Source organism: Saccoglossus kowalevskii, chromosome 10 (assembly GCF_978046115.1).
Source record: "Saccoglossus kowalevskii chromosome 10, keSacKowa6.1, whole genome shotgun sequence".
Taxonomy (NCBI): Eukaryota; Metazoa; Hemichordata; class Enteropneusta; family Harrimaniidae; genus Saccoglossus; species Saccoglossus kowalevskii.
Genome location: NC_140650.1, coordinates 26,519,653 through 26,546,622, shown reverse-complemented (window position 1 = coordinate 26,546,622; position 26,970 = coordinate 26,519,653). Strand labels below are relative to the sequence as shown.

At 36.3% G+C, this 26,970-nt stretch overlaps 3 protein-coding genes across 3 annotated transcripts; 1 reads left to right on the top strand and 2 right to left on the bottom strand.

The window, feature by feature from the left end:
- LOC144352886 (uncharacterized) lies at nt 1–5,427 on the top strand. The gene is made up of 3 exons (XM_085504653.1): nt 1–94; nt 1,593–1,859; nt 2,780–5,427. The coding sequence occupies exons 1-3, from the start codon at nt 1–3 to the stop codon at nt 5,425–5,427; spliced, it is 3,009 nt and encodes a 1,002-aa protein (XP_085360779.1).
- A 5,874-nt stretch (nt 5,428–11,301) lies between these two features.
- LOC146737990 (uncharacterized) lies at nt 11,302–13,908 on the bottom strand. The gene is made up of 2 exons (XM_085504770.1): nt 13,720–13,908; nt 11,302–12,571 (listed from the first exon to the last, which is right to left on the bottom strand). Exons 1-2 carry the CDS (start codon nt 13,801–13,803, stop codon nt 11,498–11,500), a joined length of 1,158 nt encoding a protein of 385 aa, XP_085360896.1. The 5' UTR covers nt 13,804–13,908; the 3' UTR covers nt 11,302–11,497.
- Nucleotides 13,909–16,436: 2,528 nt separating this feature from the next.
- On the bottom strand, nt 16,437–22,628 carry LOC144350402 (uncharacterized). Its single transcript, XM_085504652.1, has 3 exons — nt 22,538–22,628; nt 20,471–20,734; nt 16,437–19,081 (listed from the first exon to the last, which is right to left on the bottom strand). The coding sequence occupies exons 1-3, from the start codon at nt 22,626–22,628 to the stop codon at nt 16,437–16,439; spliced, it is 3,000 nt and encodes a 999-aa protein (XP_085360778.1).
- Between the last annotated feature and the right edge of the window lie 4,342 nt (nt 22,629–26,970).

Here is a 26,970-nt window from a genome sequence, read left to right as displayed (position 1 = left end):
ATGTTGGTGTTGCTAGTGGTGTTGTCGTCTATCATGTACGTAAGAAGTTTTGAAAAGGACGATTGGTTGCAGCAAGCTTCTCAATACGACCCAGGTATATATAGCTCAGTTGTCATTATGTGTGGATTGTCCAGAATACATGTCCATTTTCTATCTCTGATAATTGTTCCGTAACTTCCATGTTCAATTCATTTAAGATTTATAAGGGATATTACATATTAATATTACAATAATATAATCTTTTTCTGTTGTTCCGATCCTTGTTTATCTTAAGACAGGAATCGCAATTTACGTGAGTCTATTAGTGAACGCGTTTGCATATGGAATATTTTTTAGCCATCAATATACTCACTGTTTCGGGAAGGCGTTGGTATAATAGTGAGATAGTAGTTGTAGAGTCAATTTATTACATGGTCTTTACATATTCTGTGGAATTCACATCACATTGGGGGTTTGGAAAATTGTGAATGGTACATCACGCATATTTTAGTTGGTATATGAAACTACTAGTAATACTCAAATTAAATAATCTCCCATAATCCTTCAGAGATATATTGTAAAATGTACATGTTGTGATTTTTATAACACATAGGGAGACAATGGCAATTATTATATAGATTTATTCCACTGACCTGGATTAGCTCATTTGCCACATTCTTTTTCTTTCGTCTTTCGGGTAAAGTAAAAATTGTAAGTGAAATTCACCCTAATTATTTTCATAGAAGAATTAATGTAAACAACGCCAAACTATACTTTTTGAGGCCCATGATTCACAATAAAACTGATGTTACGTTAAATGCAACCATCGTATGGTAACGCCATTGTTAAGTAAATCAATCCTTTGTTAAAGATCTACTCGTTAACTCAAAAAGTACTGCTAAAAGTAATTGAAAGATATACCAAATTCATTTTTAAAAAATGTGAAGGAATTTGATGAGTGACCACTGAGTACTACTTTGATATTATTTGATTGATTTGATGTCAAAAATAGAACAAATATATACACTAATTTGCATGTCAATAGATGAATTGTGGAGTTGTTGCACTAGTTACTCAAGGGGTCATATAATCTTCTGTTACCTATGTTTTGACGTCCTGTAAAATGTAAATGACTGGCAATTAATTCTTGACTGTTTGATTCATGAATAATTTTAAATACATGCAAATATACAAATTTTGTCAACATAACAACATACATTTTCCCCAAGTCTTATTTTATGATAGAGCTCTGAACTGGTTTTATGATAATTAGGTACAGCTATGAATTCTATAATATATAGAAATTTCATTTGCATATTGATGTTATTTAGTTTACTAGTTATATCACAAGTAATAAAGCAATCAAAATTTGCATAAGTGTCTGATTTTCTGATATGTTTATTTCTAAATATATAGGCATATATAGGTATCTTCTAAAAGCTGTGATATGCCAAAATATGGCTGGTCGTATTTTAGTATTTGATAGCAACTTGCTGAATAGTGTATGAAAGAAATTCTTGTAAGTAAAGTTTGGAATAATTATTCCATCCACTGTAACTAAATATTTGTGGTTATGATTATATAATGTATATAATGTTGTGTTTTCATTACAGTGAGTAGCCACTCATATCTCGACTGGCCGCGAATACATTTTGCTGGTTCCTTCAGAGCCGACTCGCCTACGGGTAACAATAAATGTGAGAACTATGACATAACAAGTTTTGATCAAGACATCCGGAAAAATCCTAAAATAAGATCATGGAATTCTAACGGAAGTGGACGATTCATGTTGGAAGGATGTGAGATCACTTCGGTATGTTATGACAATGGTGAATGCGTTACCACACCACACCATGAATTGATTGGTCAACCTGTTATAAGTAAGTCAACAGTACAATATATTTCACAATATATATGAATCGTTATTGTCTGAAGATTTTGCTGTTCGAAATATGCTGCTAGAATGTTGCGGGTATATCCTTTGTTTATGACGACACATATTATTCGTAAGAAATAGGTTTGGATTATATTTGCTCACTTTCCGGGCGCGCACAAGTTACAAAAGATTTGCTTTCGAGGACATCAAAAAAAAAAACAGTGAGTGGGTCAACTCAGTGAGTGGCTGAATGCAATTAACTTATTTCACATACTTAATAACCAGCTTCATTTAATTTTTGTTTTGCTGATTTTCTAATAGGAAGTTTTGATATGTTGATATTGTTCGTTTGCAAAGGTTCTATTTAATGGTTACTACGAAATGACTGACTGATAATGTTTTGCTAAATGTTTGAAACGTGTTGTTTGATGTTCCAACCTCTTAATCACGTTTATTTCAAAATACTTTTACTATTCAGTCTCATTATGTGTGCCCAAATGGCATAGAACTAACATCCATCATTATAATATAATGAAAGAAGTCAATACATCATAAAGTGTGAACAAATCTTATTTAACATTTGCTTCATGTATGCATAATGAATTCTGGCTACTGAAGTGAAATACGGAAAGTTTCAACATGTATCGACTTAGACAAACTTAGAGTGCGATATATTGTGCGAAGTCAAACAAATTGTCACACTAAACTTGGTTCTGCAACAAAAACAGTTTCAGTAGTCAGTATGACCTTATAATGTACAATAGGAATGCGCAGAGCCTTTTTTTATATATTGTTCATATCGTATCCAGTCCATATGACCCTCGCTATTATCGTCCAAAGTCTTGACAAACGAAAGCTATCATTGCTTTATTTAGTAAATGTGAATTGTGCAATAGTAACAATTATCTTTTGTTTTTATACTAGGTAACTACAATCGCCCTCATGCAAAAATGGCGGATTTAGATACTGCACACATGATCACGTCTATCTTCGGTATGTATATTAAAATACCACATATGTTCGAAGCCAGATATGTTGATGCACAATATAGAGATAGATTCAAGAAAGCCACGGATCAAAATGCTGATGGAGCTGTTGGGGCAGTTTTCCAATCACTATTAGTGGATTTGCAATGGGATCAGGATATGGACAAATATCGGATTCTCCGGGAGATGCAGGATATTGCTTCCCAATATCCACAGCCAAATGCCCTGTCTATCAGTATGATTGTGGACTACTTTGAAATGAGTGAAAGTTTTGGTAATTTTTCTCAAGGACGTGTAGTTGGAACTATTGGCATAGCTGGTACAGCAGAACCATTTCATACACTTCGGCACCGTGAACTCCACCCATTTGGCACAAAAATGGGAAAGTCGCTATTTCGAGCTTTCCCCCAAAGAGGCAAAATATTGTTAGATATTGGCAATGGACTTATTCATAGTTCAGGTGCACCCAATCCAGAATTAAATAAACGATTACAAGTCGTATATCCTGTTAGTGTGGATGCCGCTTCATTTAGTTGTATGACACCAGTCATTGTGTTGGGTGATATTCCGTATACAAGTAATGATTGGTACGAATGCTCAGCCGGAATTGTCCAGATCCCCACACATGGCAACTTGAGCATGCAGCAAATTCAACAGATACAGGAGAGACCATTGCTTATTCGACAGATCGATCCTGGGACTGGTGACTGCATAGACATAGGGCTACAAGAAAAAATCCATGGCACAACAACTGGGGTGTTGGGTGATTCTATATTTCGTGTCGATCCTGGGGATAATTGGCAAGTAATAGTATTTGGGTCACGATTCGGGAAGCCTCTTGAAGGTATGCAATTGACATTAAATCCTGCTACGAACCACGTGACACGTTGTAATGGGGTAAAATATCCATTTAATATTCCAGAGGAAGCTGTGAGTTTTACAAACATAGCAGACACAGGCACAACAGGAATAACTGTTTTCCATGTAAATAGCAGCGACCCTGGTTCGCCAAGACCAATTGATGGTCAACTGTATGTTTATGACATTGTAAATGAGATTGGTAATTCGACAACAGTGAAGAATGATGAATCATCTACTGTTAACATTCAAATTTCTATATTACTACATACTTCATACAAAGTATCGGAAGGTGGTCCAACCTGGTACCAAGACATATACCCAATTTTCAAAATGTATGCTAATATGTTTCCAACTATGACTAGTATTCTGAACCTGGCATCGTATGAAGATGTGGTGCGGAAAAAAGAAATGATAAAAGCTACCATGAGTTTACCAATCACGGATCCATCATATATGCCCGTAACACGTGATCTTTCTAAAAGTAAACAATCAGCTATTTTAGAATGGCTTGATGACCCTAAACTCGGGACACGCCCACTCGTAACTTTAGAAGAGTTACATGGATATTTACAAACAGCGTTAGAAATTGAACTCTCTACAATTCCGCCTTACCTCAGTGCATTGTTTTCAATTCGCAAAGGACATAACAACGAAGTAGCCAATATTTTAAGAAGTGTTGTTTTGGAAGAAATGCTTCACATGACACTTGTAGCCAATATACTGAGTAGTATATGTGGAAGTCCAACCTTAAATGAAAGTTCTGTCATCCCACGTTACCCATCAACGCTGCCTGGAAATGTACATCCAGGACTTACAGTATCACTTGGGCGGTTTTCTCTTGATCTCGTGGAGAATGTCTTTCTTAAAATTGAGGAGCCAGATGAAACATTACCTATACAATTTCGACAAACTCAACCTCCCCCACACGAGCCCACTGAAGAAACAGAAATTCTATACCATCATTACGACACAATTGGACAATTTTATTATCAGAATATATGGCAATCTCTTAACTATCTCGCCAGTACTCAAGATAATCTGTTTTCCTGTGCTGATGTTAATAAACAAGTTACTGAACAGCAATGGTATAGTCATGTTGTTGAAAAGCCATTTGCAGTGATGAATCTCAGTGATGCGTGGAGAGCAATTCAATTAATAACTGAACAAGGTGAGGGAAGTTCTCCAACTCAGCCTTATGACTCTTTGGGCGAACTCTCACATTATTACAAATTTCTGGAAATTGTAATGGGATACAGAATTGTTCTTCACGAACCTACATTACAAGAATTTGGAAAAGAAGATATAGAAAACATTTGTCACCTTAGTTACGCATCAATGTTCTCCAAATTAACAACCTGCGGAAATGAAGTAAATGATTGCCAGGCAACGAATTTTATTACCAAATGTGATGTTCCTTATTATTTTACTGGCGAGCGAGTTTCATTCTATGAAAACGGGGTTTGGCCAACAATTGACAATCCCTCAAGTGATCTGTACCCACAAAATTCTAAGGTGCGATATGTGTCCGACAGATTCAATGAAGAGTATTCCAACCTTCTACGATGTCTCCACGAGTCATTCAATGTAAATTCAAGTAACATGGTGGGATGTATGTCTATGATGTCATATTTAGAACAACTTGGCAGACAGTTAGTGGAGATACCCATAAAACCAGATAAACCACAACATGCTTCGCCAACTTTTGAATACACCTATATAAAGTAGCAAAAGAAATACATTAAAATAGAAATTCATAGAATTGATGATACAATTATTGATTTCCAGTGCACACATTCAGGCATATTATTATTTAAGTGCACACTACTATTGGTTAATTAATTAGAACAAGAAATTGTCATCAAGCTTCATTTGAATGTTAATTATTTTATGCAAGTCGTGGGTGAGATGGATTCTCTGTGTTGAAGACTAATTAACCGTTTTCATGTCTCAATCAAGCATTTATAGTATAGTCATGTGAAGTCAGTATCATGTGGCCAGTGTTGACCAGTGGTATATGGTTCCACAAAGTCCAATTTTAATGTATTTGAAAACTGTTTAAATGTCACTGACTGAAATGTTTGCAAGAATTCTCACTTGATTGATTAATGATACAATATGCACAGTATATTTACAAGTTAATATAAATTTAATAATGTGCATGTATTCAAATATGCAAATTATCATATTAGTAGTTGTTTCTATTATCACCCTCCTGAGATTTTAACAATAAATTATGTCCCATTCACTCGTTTATATATTTGGCATGTTCAAAACCATTATCTTTAATATAATATAATATAACAATTGAGCAAATGCAAACAAATTCCCACCCACTCTTTGTCGCATATGTCTTTATTGAGATTCAATGTTGTATTAAGTATATAATTATATATATATATATATATATAACTAATACATGAAATCGTCATTGGAACAGTGTCTGGTTTACCCCAGACCATTCGTCCCGGTGTTATCGCTATCGCCACACGAGACTCCAGCTTGTCTCCTATACAATTTTCCTTCCGCCCACTTAATTTTAATATTCATATGACCTTTGCACTGACATCGATAGCCAATCGCATTCGACTGCGGACTGGTGTGTTCCTTCGGGTTCCGAAGTCGCACGAAACGAGTTCATGTTCCGTTATCTTTCGCAAGTAAAACAGGTCGATATGTATTAAACATGGCATTTGTTTTCTTGTTTTAACCCCCTTATTACGCAAGCTTCCGTCGAAGTGGTGTTTTTTTCGACGATTTGTGGCATGTTGCAAAACGAACGAAATATTGCGGCATTCTTAGCGGTGGATAAGGGATCGACTATGTCGTCACATTTATGTCTCGTTTGAAAGAGAATAAACAACCGCTCAGAAAAATATGTTGCTAATATTTAAGTGCGGTGCCTTGAAATCGCCTGCCCGACGTCCAAATTTCAAAAGGATGTTCGATTTGCAATGACGACCGTTCATATGTACTAGGCGACGTTACTAATTACTACTAGGGTCGGTGTTTGCATTAAGAATTATAGAACAAAAGATCAGCAAAGCGGTGCTTTTGTCGGCGATTTTGTCAAAGGGAATATTGATAAAATGTTGCAAAACAGAATCGCGAGTTGGGTGAAAAATTGCGCCGGCGGCATTCTCAGCGATGGCGACACCCGAGAAACACCGTGTCATGGTGCATTCGTGCACCAGTACACCGAAGAAATACATACATATTGTTGCGGACGACTATTGTAGACTGTGTTCGTGTAGTCTTCGAGTTTGTGGACAGTTAAAGTCGTGTGTGAATTTATTCAAGCCAGGAAAAGCAGGAGGGATAACTTATGGAAATCGTCTTTCCAATTTGATCCAGTGCGACGTTGTGAAAGGAGCGACTCTGTCGTCTCATCTATGTCTAGTTTGTAAGAGAAAGATTGATAGCGCAGAAAAATCCGCCAATAATGTAAAACAGTGGCGTGAAATTGTCAGTCATTCTAATATCTCCCAACCTGTGAACGAAAGGGTTAAGCGTGCTGCCTTGAAATCGCCTGCCAAAACTAAAATGGCGCGTGTCACGTGACTTTGTTTACTAAAGATAGCGTGGGCGTTTGATTGACACTCAACTCATTAGTATTCCGCCAATCACAGCTACATCTACTTTCTGGATGTGCGCAGTCAAATTGTATAGGAGACAAGCTGGAGTCTCGTGTGGCGATAGCGATAACACCGGGACGAATGGTCTGGGGTATGTCTGGTTTCACTTTTTTTCAAAATGCACATCTTCTCAGTCAATCATATTGTAAATTTGTTGTATTGGGTTGCGAATGCTGTTTGTTGAAATGAATACCATGAAGCACATGTGTTCAAATAAATAACGCTATATACAAAAGGACAATTTACAGTTCGTGGTAGTGAATAGTCTCGCCAAAGATGACCATATTACAAACCTTAAATGAAAAAAATTAATTAAATAAACTCATTATTTTAATTTGACTATCGTAAATGTTCACCACCACTTTCTCCTGCCTAGATGTTATACATTTCTCAACTCATTCGATATGCTAGAGTTTTAGGTTTTCAAAGAGATATTGTATTATTTTTGTCCAACCTATTAAACCAAAAGTTTTCTAGACAATTACTCATCATAAGATTCAACAGACAGCTTGGGAATAAATATCGTCTGGTATAGGCATGCTACATGTGGAGCAGTATTTAATTACTCTGACATCACTTCATCTATACCATGTGGTCCATATAACATTTTAACTATGTACTATGGTGTACTTGTCTAATGTGTTGTTCTCGTGCACCAATATACATGTGGACATGACATGCCAAACTGCAAGTACTACACAACGTAGTGAAATGAGAAAGAAAAGGATGTATGTACGGGAAGAGTGATCGCATATCATTCTGCTTCAAGTGTGGCAAATATTTATAATCGACAGTTTCTATATGATACCTGAAATCTACATCAGACAAATATTGACGCCATGAACAGGCATATTCAATAACAGGCATGAACAGGCATATATATTATATTATATTATTATTATATATATTACCCAATAAATATGGAATGGAATATTGCTGTAAAGGTGTGGAAAATTGATGATAGTAAAATTGAAATCATCTCTTTTGTCATATAGACTGGTACAAAGTTGGCCCTTAGAGAAAAAAGCTCAGTTCACTCAGTTTTAGGCGAGGCTTGATCAATGAAGTTTATATTTTTTTTACAATTATTATTTAAGCAGTATTTCTTGTTTAGCTTTAGTCTATGTTATAGTTTCTATCCTAGAAAAAAAATAATGTAGATATTGCCATCAAATATCTACAAAATAAAGTACAACACATATTCATATCAGAAAGTGCTTAGACAATGACAATAAAAGTGAATTAGTTTTATCACCATTGTGTGTGTGGTGTCAATGGTTATTATTGGACAAGCAGAAATTCCCGATTGAAAATACATGTTACCGCCCATATCTTCGGACGCGACAAATTATTAAAATTGCCTTATTTTTCTTGTTTTGATTTTATTTCCAAACACACTGTTTCATTTTTTCGATTTGCCAACAAGTAGTAATAATTGGGTGGAAACTTTTCTCAATTGTGTCTTTTGTATCCGGGTCAAATTTAAAGCATGTTTACCTAACACAATTGGTACGTTTTTTTATTTCCCATATGACCATGTATAGCAATGACCTACCTTTTCACAAAGAATGAACACATTCCTGGGGAAAGATGTATACAACTTTATTGACTCCGTCTACACAATAAAGAATAGCCAAAAGGTTCAATGTGTTGGCAGATTTAGTCATTTAGTCATTGGTTCGTCATGTTATTCGTCATATTTGTTTGATTGTTATAAACTCTTGACAAATGGAATTTTGGTCTATGTATCCTTAGTCTTAATTCACATTAGTGATCCCGACAATTGTGATAAGGATTAATATCACCAAATACTATCACTGCGTTTTCAGTTCCACTCAATCATGATCGTAATTAACAATCGCAAAATGAAAGTCTACAGAACGTATGATCATACATCATTCTGACTGTTCAGTATATTCATAACGAAATGATATATTCAAAGAGTTATTATTCATAAAATGATTTGCCTCAATTAACATATCGAAGAAAATATAACAAAATATACAATCACGTTCTGACATGAATTGTAAAAAGCGCTTGCTATTCTTAACTATTGGACATCCTAGCTGCATACTATTTTTATAGTAGGAAAATGTATAACAATATATGCGTGAACATTATAGATCACTCATTATATACAACATATCAACGTAAATTGTAACGTGCGATACAGGTCAATGCAAGTTCATTAGTCTTTTCACTGATAAAATAAAGGTTAATAGTAGGAAGAACATTTGATACGCCACGTATTCCCTGACTGTTCAACCTCTTCTTAATAAGACCGAGGTATATTTTGTTCAGTTTATATCTCTTTGATTAATTATTTTGCTAGACATTCATCATGACACCAGGTTTGACGCGCATGAAAATATGAATATGGTCTGGACATGTGCAATATATTGGAATATTAACTTTAGGAGTCCAGAATATAAAGAAACACTGCATGGCCAAGTTAACAAAAACTGACTAATTATCCTGTCAAATGAGGGCGACACACAAGAATTGTCACACCCGTATGCAATGGAATGCGCTGTCTGCTTGATGCCTAGTAATCCAGAAACAAAACATTGGAATCTATCCAAACAATTTTGTGTCAAAAAAGAGGTTCATTGAACCAGGTAAACTGCAAAACCAACAAAATCCATTGAATAATACAAACCAAATTGGTCACATTAATAATAACTGTCGTTTTCTTTATATGTACTTCGTGAAAACAACAAAAGAATGATCAATCAAATGTGGAAGAATGAAAACAATGTGACAGGCCATATGCTTAAACGTTTGTTCTAATCAAAATGATCCAAGCACCAAGCTCACATACAACGAAGAACGTAACCTCTCTTTGACAGTCTCTCACTGATTATTTTATGTGATATTTCCTATAACATTATGTATCGTGCGTCATATTGGTCCCATCCACTCGACCGATTTCAATGCAATGGCGATTAAACGATCCTTAGTTTTCACATCACATCACATGTTATGTGACCTTACTGCTATCTTGCATCAAATGATGAGAATGCAAAGATTATTGTTTCATGACCAGACTGGCAGTTGTAATCTTTTAGATACACTCACAAATTAGCTGCATACTGTGGACTTTTATTGTGGCATTTACTGTTTAAACTGTTCTCAAAAAGTGGATACTGGAGAGGGTGCTGCAGTTTTTCTATTTGTTTGTTTTATTATGCCGATACTATGAGTGTCAAGTTTAAGTGTAGAACCGTCTAATACACGTAATTTACTACAGCTGTTGCCAAATTATCTATTATTGTTGGCTATTTAAAAGAAATGGTTTTAAATTATGAACTTCATGAAAAAAAATCATAACAACCATGCTCTGGCCGTGATTAAAGCGTGATTAAATTGAATGCGCACGAGATAAAATCTTGTCTACAATAACTTTTTTTATTTAGAACCTATATTATAATAATGACGTCAAACTAATCATGAGTGTGCAAATCGTATGCACTTCAAACATTACACACAACATTTAACATTAAAATGTCAAACATAGTCTGCGATCAGTTGGTTGGTTGGTTGCAAAAGCAACAGCTATACAAATGCCCTATACTTTTGTGTAAATAACAGATTTTTCACTTTGTTTTGTTTTGTTTTACTTCAATTCAGGGGTCCGGAACAAAGGTACAAACTGACATGTATTTAGATTTACTGGGTGTGTATAAATAATTTATTTGCACTAGCAATTAACAGAATATGGCTTTTCGCATTCAAAAATATCGTCTCAAAAACTTGAACCAGTTGGACAGTAGTTTTGAACAGGATTCCATATGCCATATACCAAAACTTCAATATTTAATGAATTGCTTTTACATTGTTTCGACAATTAATTAATTAATTGTGAATACTTATACACTTGCTAAAAGGTACATATTATGTATATCAGCTAATTAGTATTCACATAATAATTCCGAACAATGATCAGACATTAAACTACAAAAAGTCATGCGTATATTAAGTTTTAGTTTATTTTATCGAACGGTTGCTGAAATGCAACCATATTAAAATCAGTTGAATTAACATTTCTGCTGAACGTAATATTTTCCATCACCAATATGTTTTCTATTGAATAAATTTTAGAGAATAAAAATACACGGATCGACAGCAAAGCTCCATATATTATAGTACGTTATTTCTGCTATTCAACTCGTCTTATTTGATTCAAGCATCGTCTTCTCTTCTTTGAATATGTCGACAGCTCTCATGTAAAGTTTAACGTCATAATGTAGAACCTTTTCTACTTCCGGGTCGTCTAACAACTTTTTCATCAAATCATATCTTTGTGATTTGTCATGTCTTTTAATTATGTTAGTCTGTGTTACGGTCCAGTTACTTTCCTTGCAGACACTGAATGGTAAACCGTACGCCTTCTCCAATAAATCAAAAGTCACATCTATTTCACTTGATAAACCAATGACAGTGAACCATTTATGTATATTATCCAGCGGGTAGCCCAAAAATGCGTCTTTTTCCTTCTCTGTTAGCATATCTTTAAAGTAACGTTGAAGCTTCAGCCAACATTTTGATGTGCGTTTTTGTGATTTGTTCTTATATTTGCCAGAACACAGATCAACATTATTAAACAATTGTTCAGTAAAATGACTTCCAACCCGCAGTGCCCATTCATTGATAGTCTTGTTATACGATCCATGCGGTTTACAGATATGATCTATAGTGTTGTTCATACAATAAATGTAATGTGATACTGTACGTTCATATGGTTCTCTTAATACAGTAAAGTATGAACATGGTCGAGTTAGAAGACTGCAAACTCCGAACGTATATCCACCTCTGAAAATAACATTTTCAGGAATGTTTGATGACGCTAACTTTCTGTAGATATCTTCGAAATCGTTGAAAACCATTAACGTATTTCTGTTGGAAGACAAGCTATTTGTTAAGACGAAGAGATCACGTAAACAGTGCTTCATTGTCTTTCCTGCGGATTTGTGATTGTGAACAAACACTATAGGGTGACCTCGTTGTAGAAACTGGTTCCGTGTTCCAACTGTGTAATAATTTGGAATAACATTGGTTCTGTTCAACCAACGATAATTGGCCAACAGCTGAGATATGTTTACGTTTTGGTCGCCAATATTTGTTTTACCTCTGCTTTGTAGATTGTGCTTGTACCAAAAACCATCAATGAATATAACAGCGATGCAAAGTGATATTAGTAAACGTGACCAATACGTAAAAGTCATGGTAGCCATATTCTGTAACAAAAAAAAAACAGACAGTGATCACAATTGCATTGGTATATGGCGAAGAAATAATATTTCCAACGGAAAAAAAATAATATCCAATCTTACAGCGGGAGGATCGCGCACGCGCGGGAATTGAGTCCCAAGCGACGATAACAACAAACGCTAAAAGCGCAAAGGCTCATGGGTAAACGTTTGTTTGTAAACAATGACACACTATGGCCATCTGACGCATACGCAGGTGACGACGAAATATATAGTTAAAGGAGGGGGCTTTAACTATATATTTTCACGTTTAAACTTCTAATTCATGGCGAAGTAGTGAAAACAGTGAATATTGCACAGGGACGATATATTCAACTCGACAAGCTTCAAACACACCTTTTTTCTACATGTGTATTTGGTGATGACTGTTATTGCATATTTACTTTTAATATGAATACAACGGGTTGTGAGTATCAACCACTACAAACAACAATGACAGCACGCTACATGGAATTTGAAATCGTATGGCATTTGAATAACAATGTGTGCACCATTACGGACCCATACAGCAACAGTCGACGGTGACAGTTGCATTGTACGTCTATAGGACACATACGTGCCACGCTGGACAGAAACAACGCGATAAAAGGGATCAAATAATAGCAAACTGTTGTCAACCTTATTGTTGAGGCACGATTGTTGCTGGTTTGTCATAACAGTTATGATAAAAGCTGAACAGAAATTTGGGTGAATTATTTCGATGATTATAAATTATATAAACAGAGAATGCATAGAAGCCAAAATTGATCATTTGTAAACTGAGTAGTAGACACGAACGATCCACTCAACTGAGTGTCTACTTGTCGCGTCGTTATTCAAGTGCTATATGGTGTTTGTTACACCAAGCTATGTACCCGAAATTGTGATTTTATTCGTGTCTGAATTGAAAGATATCGTACGGTGTAAAAATTTATGATTCACACATTTGTAATTTATAAAAAAAAATAGCCATTATGTGCGAGGCAAATATCACAATATCAGTGAAAGATAATTGTAACTTGGAAAAAACAACTTATAAACAAAGAGTGTGACATGTTTGTTAGTGGTGTTCAAATATCAACCGAATATATAGGATTATTGCTACAATAAATACAAAGTACATTGTTGTCCCTTACCGGAAAACTCGTTTGTCGTTTATACCAGTTTGATAAGCAAAGTACATCCTTCCCGTTATCATACTTATTGGCAGGTTGCAGCATACATCAGGTTGTTTCAGTTCATAGCGAGTAATGAGTCCACCATACCAGACTTTACATGTCACGCTGTAGTATACAGGAGGACACAGGGCTTCCAATTATAGGCGAATTTCCGTTCACTGCGAGATCTCGCGTGATGCGTGAAAGACGCGGACCGGACGTCCGCCACAAAAAAATAATGATTTAACTTTTTCATAGTTCAATGTCAAAATGCCTATCTACCACAGGCGAATTCCACGCATAACGCGGGATCTCGCAGTGAACGGGACATGGTATATCATCAATAATAACGGTATCGACGATAAGAATAAAAAGATGTTATGTATTCTTTACAATGACGCAAGGGCACGCGAGTGTATGTAAAACAAAATGTACATCTAATTTGCTGCCATGACCAATTCTACTAAATACAGCAGTAAACAACGGCTTATAACAGCGCCATCTGGCGACACCGATTCTTGAGGTCACATTGTATCAAATTATTGCGATTCCCCATATTCAAATCAAAATGGCGGCATATCAATACAAACGTTTTCATCATTGGTACTAGACAGTCCTCTGGCCTAATGTAATTGTGCTTCCTAGACATTCGTTACGCCGAAGGCGTTTATGGGAAATGCGAACCATTTCACGCGAGGGACTTTAGCCCCGAGAGACTGTCCCCGTCTGCAGGTTTCTAGTTGATATGAATAATTCATATTTGAAATAATTTATATTAACATAATGTATGCAAATGAATTCATTATGACCACCTGATCAAATGCGTTGGTTGAACACAATGCGTGGTTGAACACAGTGAATACAGTCACTCCAACCAAAATAGCAAAGAAAACTATTAAATCGCCTAGAAACAACGTGCTTTGTTTGCGGCCTTTCGCGTATAATACAGTCAAAACAAACTTCCCGTAAGTCGTGGGCGATCCTCGTAGCCAGCGACCCCTGACCCTTTTCACGATTTTCCAAGATAAAATGATAGACATCTGCGCGACTATTTATTTGCATATTGAAAGTACCCGGATCAGGTAAAAAATCTTACCAGTGAATTGCATCGCCGAACAGTCGGTCGTGCCTAACGGCACGCCATACTTCCTGTCCCGGCGTTCGCAAATTATTCTCGCCAATTACGTTTATACACAATATTTATTAATAATAACAAATTAATATTAGGTACAACCGACTGTCGACAGTCTACATTGGTACCTATAGTGAAAACACCTTCCCTTATCTCAAATTGTTATGTGGTACAATAGGGTTGAAACAATTCTGCTAGGGTATTTCTGCTAGGGTTGTTGGTTGAGATTGTTTTTAAAATTGGAAAAAAGGTTAGTCAAATAATGTAAAATGTATGTCATGTAAACTGTTCTCAAAACAACAATAATTGCTCAATATTTGGTTTCATTTGTTTGAACTAGTATTTGTACCACGTCGTTGTATTTATTGTTCCTCTGACATATGTAACGATGACATTTAGAACAGTGGACGCGAGAGAATAGTACACAATTTTGGGGGTAAAAACACGTCACGTCTGTTCTCGGCAATCCCAGTCACGTGCAATCAAATCTATTTATATTCTACATATCTATATTACCTATACATACTACCTGTATGACATGGTTACCAAAGAACGAATAAATAATGTCGGTGTGAGGGGAAGATTGGGGTTTTAGTAACACCAAACCTGAAATATGAATAGCAAATATTAGTTATTAATATCTGTACTGAGTACAATTTGAATCACCATATAATTTGGTCGGCGGCATTCACTGGCTCCATGCTGTTCGAATCGTTGTTATGTCAGTAAAATCAAATGTTGACTCGTTTTTCACCTTATTTGGTAATGCACCTGTTCCCGCTGGTCAAACTATATATTGCGAAGCCAAGATACCAGCACCATAAAGGGAATTAACGACAGCTTTACATTCAGGAGGAATGTACACTGATATCCTGTCCACAGTTTGCAAAATATTTGTATATTTCTGTGTGCCAACAACGGCAACTTCTATTGATTGATTGTGTACACCATAACTCCAGGATTACGCTCAAAATTTCAATCATGAATGATGAAAATGTGAACGTCTTTGCAGACACTTTTGATCCATTTCTGACACGTTGGCTATAACACTGAGCCATTATGGCGGCACATGGGATGTACTGTAGTAGTGTGCGATCTTGTTCGCCAAACGATTATTTCCAAATATCAAATTTATTGGAATCTAGAAAACAAATCCCACAAACACACATTTTTTACGAAAACATTTCATTTTTAGATAAGTTTCTGTACTTCAACATTGAAGTATGGTCTGAGCTAATCTCTTCAATGTTCATGTTCTACTATATATAATTTTGTACATCCTATAGACCCATTAAATTGCACCAAATTATTTTGCTTTGGTATTGAAGGCAAAAACTTCGGCTCACGTGTCGAAATGTAATCATTCCATGTCAACTTTACCTCGAAATTCACCTGGGTCAACACATGTTAAACGAGCAAAATAAAGCATTTCTAAATGCTGCATGCCAATTGTTAACACTAATATAACATAATTCCATGAACATGTCTAACTATGAATTCACACCATCCGACAAAGCCTGAAATACCCCAAACCATTTGAATTGTTCCCGCCAAAATGTTGTTGCTACATTTCAACTGTTGTGTCGATGTATTCAAATATTGGTAAAGCATGCAGAGATCCATTTAAATCAATAGGCATCTCAACTAACTGTCTGCCAAGTTGTTCTAAATATGACATCATAGACATACATCCCACCATGTTACTTGAATTTACATTGAATGACTCGTGGAGACATCGTAGAAGGTTGGAATACTCTTCATTGAATCTGTCGGACACATATCGCACCTTAGAATTTTGTGGGTACAGGTCACTTGAGGGATTGTCAATTGTTGGCCAAACCCCGTTTTCATAGAATGAAACTCGCTCACCAGTAAAATAATAAGGAACATCACATTTGGTAATAAAATTCGTTGCCTGGCAATCATTCACTTCACTTCCGCATGTTGTTAATTTTGAGAACATTGATGCGTAACTAAGGTGACAAATATTTTCTATATCTCCTTTACCAAATTCTTGTAATGTAGGTTCATGAAGAACAATTCTGTATCCCATTACAATTTCCAGAAATTTGTAATAATGTGAGAGTTCACCCATAGAGGCATAAGGCTGAGTTGGTGAACTTCCCTCACCTTGTTCAGTTATTAATTTAATTGCTCTCCATGCATCACTGATATTCATCACTGCAAATGGCTTTTCAACAACATGACTATACCATTGCTGTTCAGTAACTTGTTTATTAACATCAGCACAGGAAAACAGATTATCTTGAGTACTGGCTAGATAGTTAAGAGATTGCCATATATTCTGATAATAAAATTGTCCAATTGTGTCGTAATGGTGGTGTGGAATTTCTGTTTCTTCAGTGGGCTCGTGTGGGGGAGGTAAAGTTTGTCGAAATCTTAAAGATAATGTTTCATCTGGCTCTTCAATTTTAAGAAAGACATCCTCCACGAGATCAAGAGAAAACCGCCCAAGTGATACTGTAAGTCCTGGATGTACATTTCCAGGCAGTGTTGATGGATAACGTGGGATGACAGAACTTTCATTTAAGGTTGGACTTCCACATATACTACTCAGTATATTGGCTACAAGTGTCATGTGAAGCATTTCTTCCAAAACAACACTTCTTAAAATATTGGATACTTCGTTGTTATGTCCTTTGCGAATTGAAAACAGTGCACTGAGGTAAGGCGGAATTGTAGAGAGTTCAATTTCCAACGCAGTTTGTAAATATCCATGTAACTCTTCTAAAGTTACGAGAGGGCGTGCGCCAAGTTTAGGATCATCAAGCCATTCTAAAATAGCTGATTGTTTACTTTTTGAAAGGTCACGTGTTACAGGCATGTATGATGGATCCGTGAATGGTAAACTCATGGCTGCTTTCAACATTTCTTTTTTCCGCACCACATCTTCATATGATGCCAGGTTCAGAATACTAGTCATAGTTGGAAACATATTAGCATACATTTTGAAAATTGGGTATATGTCTTGGTACCAGGTTGGACCACCTTCTGATACAGTATATAAAGTATATAGTAATATAGAAACTCGAGTGTTAACCATGGATGATTCGTCATCATTATCAATCTCATTTACAATGTCATAAACATACAGTTGACCATCAATTGGTCTTGGCGAACCAGGGTCGCTGCTATTAAAATCGAAAACAGCTATTCCTGTTGTGTCTGTGTCCGCTGATTTTGTGTAATTCACTGCTTTTTCTGGAACATTATTTGGATATCGTATGCCATCACAGTCAGTATGTTCTCTTTTCTCTGTTATTGCTAATTTGAAGCCTTCAAGAGGCTTTCCGAATCTTGATGCAAATACCACGACTTGCCAAGATTCGTAAGGATTTACATGAAACAATGAGTCGCCCATAATGCCAATTATTGTCCCGTGTGATGGTTCTTGTGAGAACATGTCTAAACACTCTCCATTCCTTGGATCAAGTCGTCGAATTATCAGTGGTCTTTCTTGTATCTGTTGAACCTGTTGCGTGCTCAAGTTACCACATGTGGGAATCTGAACAACTCCAGCAGAACATGTGTACCAATCATCCCTTTCATACTGAATATCACCCAACACAACGACTGGTGTCATACAATTGTATGAATTGGTATTCATACTATGAGGGTATACGACTTGTAGTCGTTTATTTACGTCTGAATCTGGAGCGCCTAGAGTGTGAATAAGCCCATTACCAATATCTAACAATATTTTGCCTCGTTGGGGGAAAACTCTAAATGATGCCTTCATTGGCTTCATATCTCTGTCAATATGATGTACCTCACGGTGGCGTAGAACATGAAATGGTTCTGGTGGACCAGCTATACCAATAGTTCCTACTATACGTCCTTGAGTACAGTTTCTGAACTCCAAGTTATGCTCATAGCTGTCCACAATCGATTTGATGGATAGGGCACTTGGTTCCGGGTACTGGGAAACAATGCCCTTCATCTCCTCAAGGATGCGATATCTGTTATTATTTTGATTCCATTCCAAATCTACCAACAGCGAGTGGAAGACAGCTCCAGCACCCAGATCACCTGGGACATTGGAGGATTTCCTGACCTTGTCTGTATATGGCGCTTCTACGTGTCTTGCACTGAACATGTGGGGTATTTTAATATACATGCCAAAAATAGATGACACCATGTATGCAGGGTCCAAGCCAACCAATTTGGCATGAGGGCGATTGTAGTTACCTAGTACGAAATGAAAGAATGGTGTTAAATAAACAGTGATGCGAAAGACATAATTCTCTCATATGATTCATCTTCTAGTTTGGCGACAATAGAAAATCCTCATGAAAAATGTTTGTGACGTAACAAAAATATTATGTTCGTACATCTATGACTTTGTAATGCATAATTCCATAATCACGGAACATGTCAGAGCAAACACATCTGTTGATTCAACTGTGAATTAGAAATTGTGTTGCATTTCTTTCATACCAATATTACATTGACTTCAATTAAAGATGATCTTATAATTTCATACCAAGACACGTATATGATAAATAAATAACTTCCCTTCATTCTTCAGTCTAATATATCATACATAGTTTACTCATAACAAAATATGCGAATGGCGATCAGACATCCTTCTTATGTAATATATTAAGACTTATAATTGGTAGACCTTACGTTCATGTGTACATGATTACAATACGATCAGATAATATTATCTGTCCTTGTCAAAAAACATTGACTCCATAGAGGAGGGATAAGAAACTGAGGCATTTTTTTATTCCAGTGTAATCCCCTGTAAAAGTAAATGCTAATTGGTGTCAATGATCTTGAAATACACACGATTTACTTCTAGTTCTATTGTTGCTCAAGTCAACAAAAATGACCAATGTGCAAATGTCTTGCATTTTTAGAAACGTCTTACGTGAATTGATGCAAATAACACAGATCAAGAATCAAAGGTTCGCATGATATGATATATAAAAGATAACATTTTCTTGTTGTTTTTTTAGGAAATAATAAATTACTGTCGCCAACATTCACGCATTTCTGACTCAAAGGCTCAGCATAAAATACTGTAAAACATGTCTTTTTCGCGAGCATGTCGTTTTAGCGAATTTGACGAGAAAACTGATTCGCTAATTCAAGATGTCGCTAATGATTTTATTATAAATTCAAAATGGCCAATGCCTGGGGATTTTTATACAGTAATTCAGAACATAAAAATCCGGACGCTTTCTAATTACACTTGACAGTTTACTTTATTTTTATGGAGGTGATAACTGCGCATTTGTATTGGCACGCGACAGACAAGTATTGTGAAAACAGGAAATCAACAATAACAAGAGAGATTCGCTAAATCAACATTTCGCTATTACGTCATTTTACCACAATTCGCTAAAATTGCATGTTGCTTTTTCAACATGTTTTACAGTAGTCGTTAATCTAGGCGTCTTCATATTGTATGTGGGAAATTCACCATATTTCCGGTCTTCAACAAATAATTGTAATGAAGTGATATTATTCTGTATTAGAAAGCTACTTCGTCGCTAGCGGGGTAGTGTATAGCGAGTGGAACGTCACATAGACTGCGCACTATGTCACAGAGTGGTACTGTTGACTTACTTATAACAGGCTGACCAATTAATTCATCATTCGTGGTAACGCATTCACCATTGTCATAACATACCGAAGTGATCTCACATCCTTCCAACATGAAACGTCCACTTCCTTTAGGATTCCATGAACCTTGATTCGGATTTTTCCGTAAGTTTTGATCGAACCTAGTTATGTCGTAGTTCTCACATTTGTTGTTACCAGTTGGCGAATCGGCTCTAAAGTGTCCTGCGAAATGTATTCTCGGCCAGTCAAGATACGAATGGCTTCTCCCTGTAGAAAAAGAAGAAAACTTGTATGACATTTAATTTCACCAACATGTGTGACACAGCCTGACTAATTTCAAATGGAAATTTATGGAATCCAATCATTGTATGCTTGTTCCCAGTTTAAGATTACTTGTAAGACTCACTGTGATTATAGATGACGTCTTGTAACTTAGTGACAGTTGTTTTACTAAGATTTTGACTGACGGGATCATTTATGAAAGTAAATTTGTATTTTATTCTTCAATTTTGATGAAAATGATTAAATAATTGTATTTATATGGATCAATTACAAATAATATATGATGTTAGTAAATTATATTTAATTTTGAAAACCAACAAATGTAATAAAGAAGTTGTCTCGCTAGACTGTTATTTCTGTTTTCACCAGTCTGACTAGTACGGTATTTTTTTATCAAAGCATTTCCTTTCCAAACCATTAATCAGATAACACACAATATAAAGTTTGTTCACGCCATGATTTCTGGTTTGTCCGTGTTGTTTGCTGGGTTCACGATCTAAGGTCAATAGATTAGTGCTCTCAGCCAATTGCTTCATCACACGTTACTTTACGTTACTAACGTTACTTTATTTCCATGTCGCCGCAATAGAGCAAAAAATGTACGAATGAAACATTCTGTTCTCACTTTCAAAAATTCCATCAAAAAAATCAAAATTTTATATTATTTATGAAATGACAGGTCTGAACAATTTATATTTTATACACATTTCTGATAATGTATTCGTAAAAATGAAAAAAATGAGGTTGTTGAAATTGAAATTAGCGTTTTACATCGCCAAAAAATGCTTCAAAGCATCACAATGTGTGTCTAATTTGTACATATTAAATCATATAATCATGGTTTTGAACAATTGATGAAATAATTAACCTATGCCCCTGATCAGGCTTTATTCCTAAACAATCACCATTACCGACAGGGAACGTTAACGGCAGCATATTCCTGCTAGTCACGTTGGCAAATAAGGAGACATACAAATGTATATAGCTTGCCATGTCAACTTTAGCAGCAGGTAACGTCAGTAGGTTCGTTCAGAGCCGGGCGAAACAGCGCCCGCAATCACTTGAGAATCAATACATTCTTAATATTTGAGAATCTGAATGGAGGCGGTAACAAACTTGGATATTGATGTCACTCGATGACTTCAAATCTATGATTTTCTATCACGTCCTTTTTTTAGCTTGGACATGTCACTTTTTGTTTCTTCTTGTATGTTTATTGTTTTCATTTCAATAGATGTTAACTTAGTGACAACAACACGTCAGAGAAGGCCGAAATATGAACTAGAATCCTTTAGAATCAGGTATGCTCCGAGACGACAAGTTTAACGAATACTTCTTTTCGCGATTATGGTTACTACAATTTTCGCACAGAAATTACAGTATCGACTCCTGAGAAGAAGGGAACGTATTTGAAAAGGCGACAGAGGGCTTGATTTCGGGTAGATGACTTTACACAGCCAGGGCCATTCCGGTCGCATACCTAACAGCAAACAACAATTTTCGTTCATGAGAATACTGATAAATAGTACTACAATGGTAACCAGTCGGCCATCGTGAATCGGTTCACCTAACAACCACAAGTGCATATGTATACCAAGATGTATGCGAGATGTGTGAACGTAATCGGTCCAAGCATCTCGGAGGTTCGTTTTCAGACTTCGTCCGAACGGCAATAAATATAACATTTTATCTGGTCCATAGTTATTATAATACGTGATCATGCTAGCGACAAAAACGGTTAACAATACACAATCAATGGTCATGACTTGGAAGCTGAGTTATATATACCTGGGTCGTATTGAGAACCTTGCTGCAACCAATCGTCCTTTTCAAAACTTCTTACGTACATGATAGACGATAACACCACTAGCACCAACATGTTGAATATGGAAACATGCGCGTCCTATGTTAATGTTGACTTAAATAAAAGGAAAATTCAGGTGACATTTGTGACAATGGAATTGGTAAATTACATCCTGAATTGTTTGAGCATGTTTTGACCTGTACCACCAGTACAAAAGTCAAAACTAATAATGTTTATTATTATACATGTGTCAGCTTAACGCCACAAGTTACAGCGTGCCGCAATATTGCTGTATTTTACGGGAGTATTTTATCCTACCATATAAGGAAATGCGAATTCCAAATACGAAATGATTATGCGTGTAAGCGTTCTATAATACAAAAAAATGGCTGCCACCAGGGTTTGACCGAACTCCACGCAAAGAAGTTCGCTGATTCTGTTCTAAACTTTTTGGACTTCGGCATTCCCATGATGTATCATTGGGAGGAAAAGATGTATAATAAGGTTATTACGAGGATACAGAAAGGTGTGCACTCAGACAGTACGCCGTCGCATCGATACTTTTCGGTATCCTCGTAATAACCTCGTATGTTTCTATGGTTACTCGTAACCATTATTGTTCATACCGCATTTGTGTTACATCCATGTTTCGCAATTACTGGTACCTTTTTAATCAGTTTTTTGCAATAAATCTCGGACAAAAATGCGTCTAGTATATTATTTCAGAATAAAATGGCTTTCAGTGATTGGTTTGACTGCCAGTCGCGATTGTGTATAATCGCATAGGCAATTATGCTAGTGAGTGACTTTACACGTGATCCATGTTCCAATTCAAAACGTTGGGGACTACGATGCGTTTTATGATTTGATAAAAATGGCGGAATGGACGAGATACTGAGAAAACCCAAGATACTCCTCACACTGTAATCGTTGTATCAGGTCGTTTTATCAGACTTTCCGACCGCCACTATGCCCACGGCCTCTTATGCTGCAGTATTTTGTAATAATTCAATTTTAATTTTGCGATCACATTGTTAAAATTAATATATTTACTTTATAATATATTGAGTAAATTAATCATATAATTTGGATTTTAAAAAGCGATGACTGTATCTCGTATACCCTACATAACCTCCCAAAACGTTATTCAATATTGTATACGCGAGTAATAATGTAAAATTATAATCGTCTGTATGTAGCCACGTTCAAACGAGAAACATATGCAAGTGTAAATTCCTCAATTTTGAAAGATGCGTTTTTATTGAAAATACCCGAGATTCGAGCCTCGTTTTCAGACCAACTGACAGTGGGTGGTTGCTCTAATGACCGACCTTTAGGTTTTCAGTTTTATCATGAGCATTTCCGTTTTCTGCAGGAATGTTTTCGAAACCAATTCGCATTGATGTTGCACAGAGAATTGCTGCAGCGGCAGGAACGTACAAGCACATAGTAAAACCACCCGTATCAGCTAACAAAGCTGCATTATCAGCCAAATACAATATTTTATTTTTTCCAATACACCTACATAAGTGGTTGAAACACTTTAAAACGGAGTTCTGTTAATATCAGTATAATAATGTAAATAACACATTTAAAAATTACCATGCTAATGTATGCAAATAAGGGAATCTATCGAGTACTTTTTTGTGGGACATGTGCGCGTTAAATTAGTTGTGCTTCGTTTGCCACGTATCAATCACAGGGGACAAAGTAACATACCGTTTATATAGCGTAATTTAGTAACAAAGTCGCTTAAACAGTTTCCCACGGTATCTGGGAGTTAATTTGGGGTGGGCCTCTAAGGTGTGGTGAGACGCTGAGTATCCTTACCGTCGCCTTCCGTTCTGATCATACTGTTACAATATATACGAAATCAACTGAACCACAAGATAAAAATACAAAATTCGAATGAAAATCTAGTAAGTAAGGTATAAAGAAATTATCAATAACAAATCTGTTTTCCTAAATATTTATACATACATCTACAGCCCGAGATTACGGAACCACGTTAACTAAAAAGCAGATAATAAGTAGTAACTTTAAATAAACTTGTATAAACATACAGGAGCTAAATCTAGAATCATGTGTGGATTTTGTTTACTATTTGGGAATGGCTGGTAATCATTTCAAATATTCCATGATAATGGTCTAATGATTCAATAACAGGGATGACTATAGAGAATCCCCACTTAATATAAAACCTAGAGTTTATGACATCATACAGTCGCTTAGAGCAGCCTATGGGCATTTCAATTTGTACATGCGGCGAGTGATTAACGTCAGCTAGATAGTGACAAATCTTTGACTTTAATGTTTATCGAATCAGAAATATTTAAAAGTCCGAGGACTGACAATATATGCCTTTACGTTGCAAGGGTTTGACGTTAATTTGTGAAGGATCTTACGAATAATGGGTCGACCTTCGTAATATAGAACCAGACTAATAATGATTACCGTTATAGTAATTGAAATGATTGAAGAATTATTAAGACCAGTTATTATCAATAACATTGGGGAACGAAGCAGTGTTACCATGACAATACAGAGCAGGTAGACGTTGATATACAAGGAATTATTTTAGACGTAGTTACCACTAATATGAGATTTCGAATTTGTCTATTTTGTCGACGTAATGATGTGGTAGATATTTCACAGACGTAAATACACCAAGAGGGATAGCCTGACATGCAGACGGGAGTGGCGCCCTCGCTGGCCGAACGGCATCAAACTCGGTTGGGTTTGGAGCACCGCGAAGGGCGCTACTCACGCGACCTTGTCAGGCTACAAGAGGGGGTGAAGGTAGTATAAGCTGTAATGTTACTTGTATCAACAAGCGTTTTGGTGTCGAAAATAAATGTCGCGTTTGGTTGTATTACGAACGAATATACGAACCTGGCCGCCAATATCCCGCACTTCATGACGCAACACTAAAAGTCAAATAAAGACGCACAACCAGAATATGTCAAATAATACTAATTTAATGATACAATAAGCTTAAATCATTAACAGGAGTAATATAAATCACACACCGGTCAGCAATATACATCACTATAATAATAATAATGATAATCGCCCAGCTCGGAATTGCATACACTATCTAGTTGCAAAACTCGTACTGCGTAGTTCCAGTGATAGTACAGTCATTAACGTCGGCGACGAAATTAGTTCTACAGCTCCAAACTACGAGGTCGCAGGGAATGCAAACTACACGACACTGACCGTAATACGTATTACGTTACTTTCATACTGTGCAGAGAAAGGACAAAGATTAGCAAACCACGTTTCTGGCAAAACTGATGGTTTTACAGCGTAGCATCTATCAGTTCCACATGCTGAATTGGACAGGCATTATCTTGAGACGTGCGCTGAATGTCACGTCGACACTGCACTGGAGCTGGGTGACAACTGACTCACTCGTGTTCACGTTCGTCTTGCGCAATCATGGACAAATGAATATTAATTAGCAATAACAATACATGCTGTCTATTCTAATTCCGCAGCCAGGCAAGCCTCGTTAGCAAGCTAACTGGGCATTATCAGAATACATTTATTTTAAAGTAAAAAATAGAATATCACAACAGGTTGTGGCACATAATCTAACGACTAGTTTTGGTAATCGCGTCTTGATTATCGATTCAGGCGAAGTAGCTATTGTTGTAAAAAAGTGATTCGAGTGTGTTGTTCTGTTCACCTTGTTGAATATTTTCAGGGAAGGGAAAATTGAATAACTTCATAAATTTGTAATCAATGATATTGTTAATCGTACATATAAAAATGCGTGTGAATGGAACGTTAGGATGTGTATCCTCGGGGCGGAGCTACGTCACGGACGTTCTACGTTGCTAAGACGCGCACCACTGTACCACGTATTTCTACGGGCTTTGTGCGCGCTGCTGTGGAACGCCGGTGGAGCTGGTGAAAACTCGAGAAAACAACACAAACTCAACTTTGAAGTAATCCTGAACAACCAAATTCATATATGTTACACACGTAGAGCTAATCTTGTTACACTGTTCAGGGGACTCCCAACAACCATCGCAAAGTACCGTTTTCTGCAAGTTTTTGGTCTTTGTTTTCACCGCGAGGGTTGCCAGGCGGTAGAAAATGCCCGGATGTCCGCCCCCGAGGATACTAATATTTCAAGTCACTGCTAGTTATTTCGAATTCAGGGGAAACGGTTAAAAAAATACTCCTCACACTGATACTGATCATGACAACAATCTGGTTAATCATATAAATACTGATTTGCAATTTGGAGTAATTTCAAAACAGTTTACTCTTAGCTTGTCAAAATTCACTTACATTCTAGATGATTACATACAAATTGTGATAACGTAGCCGACTACCTTCTTGTACACTTTGTTGTCATCAGAAACCTAGTTAAAACATTAATAATGTTGGTAATTATAAAATACTG

Coding starts and splice junctions, on each gene's coding strand:
- LOC144352886 (XM_085504653.1), top strand. CDS start 1: ATGTTGGTGTTGCTAGTGGTGTTGTCGTCTATCATGTACGTAAGAAGT. Junction 95..1,592: donor AGCTTCTCAATACGACCCAG/GTATATATAGCT, acceptor TTTTCATTACAG/TGAGTAGCCACTCATATCTC. Junction 1,860..2,779: donor GATTGGTCAACCTGTTATAA/GTAAGTCAACAG, acceptor TTTTTATACTAG/GTAACTACAATCGCCCTCAT.
- LOC144350402 (XM_085504652.1), bottom strand. CDS start 22,628: ATGTTGGTGCTAGTGGTGTTATCGTCTATCATGTACGTAAGAAGTTTT. Junction 20,735..22,537: donor AGGTTCTCAATACGACCCAG/GTATATATAACT, acceptor CTTTTTCTACAG/GGAGAAGCCATTCGTATCTT. Junction 19,082..20,470: donor AATTGGTCAGCCTGTTATAA/GTAAGTCAACAG, acceptor ATTTCGTACTAG/GTAACTACAATCGCCCTCAT.
- LOC146737990 (XM_085504770.1), bottom strand. CDS start 13,803: ATGCTGCAACCTGCCAATAAGTATGATAACGGGAAGGATGTACTTTGC. Junction 12,572..13,719: donor AACGACAAACGAGTTTTCCG/GTAAGGGACAAC, acceptor TTTTTGTTACAG/AATATGGCTACCATGACTTT.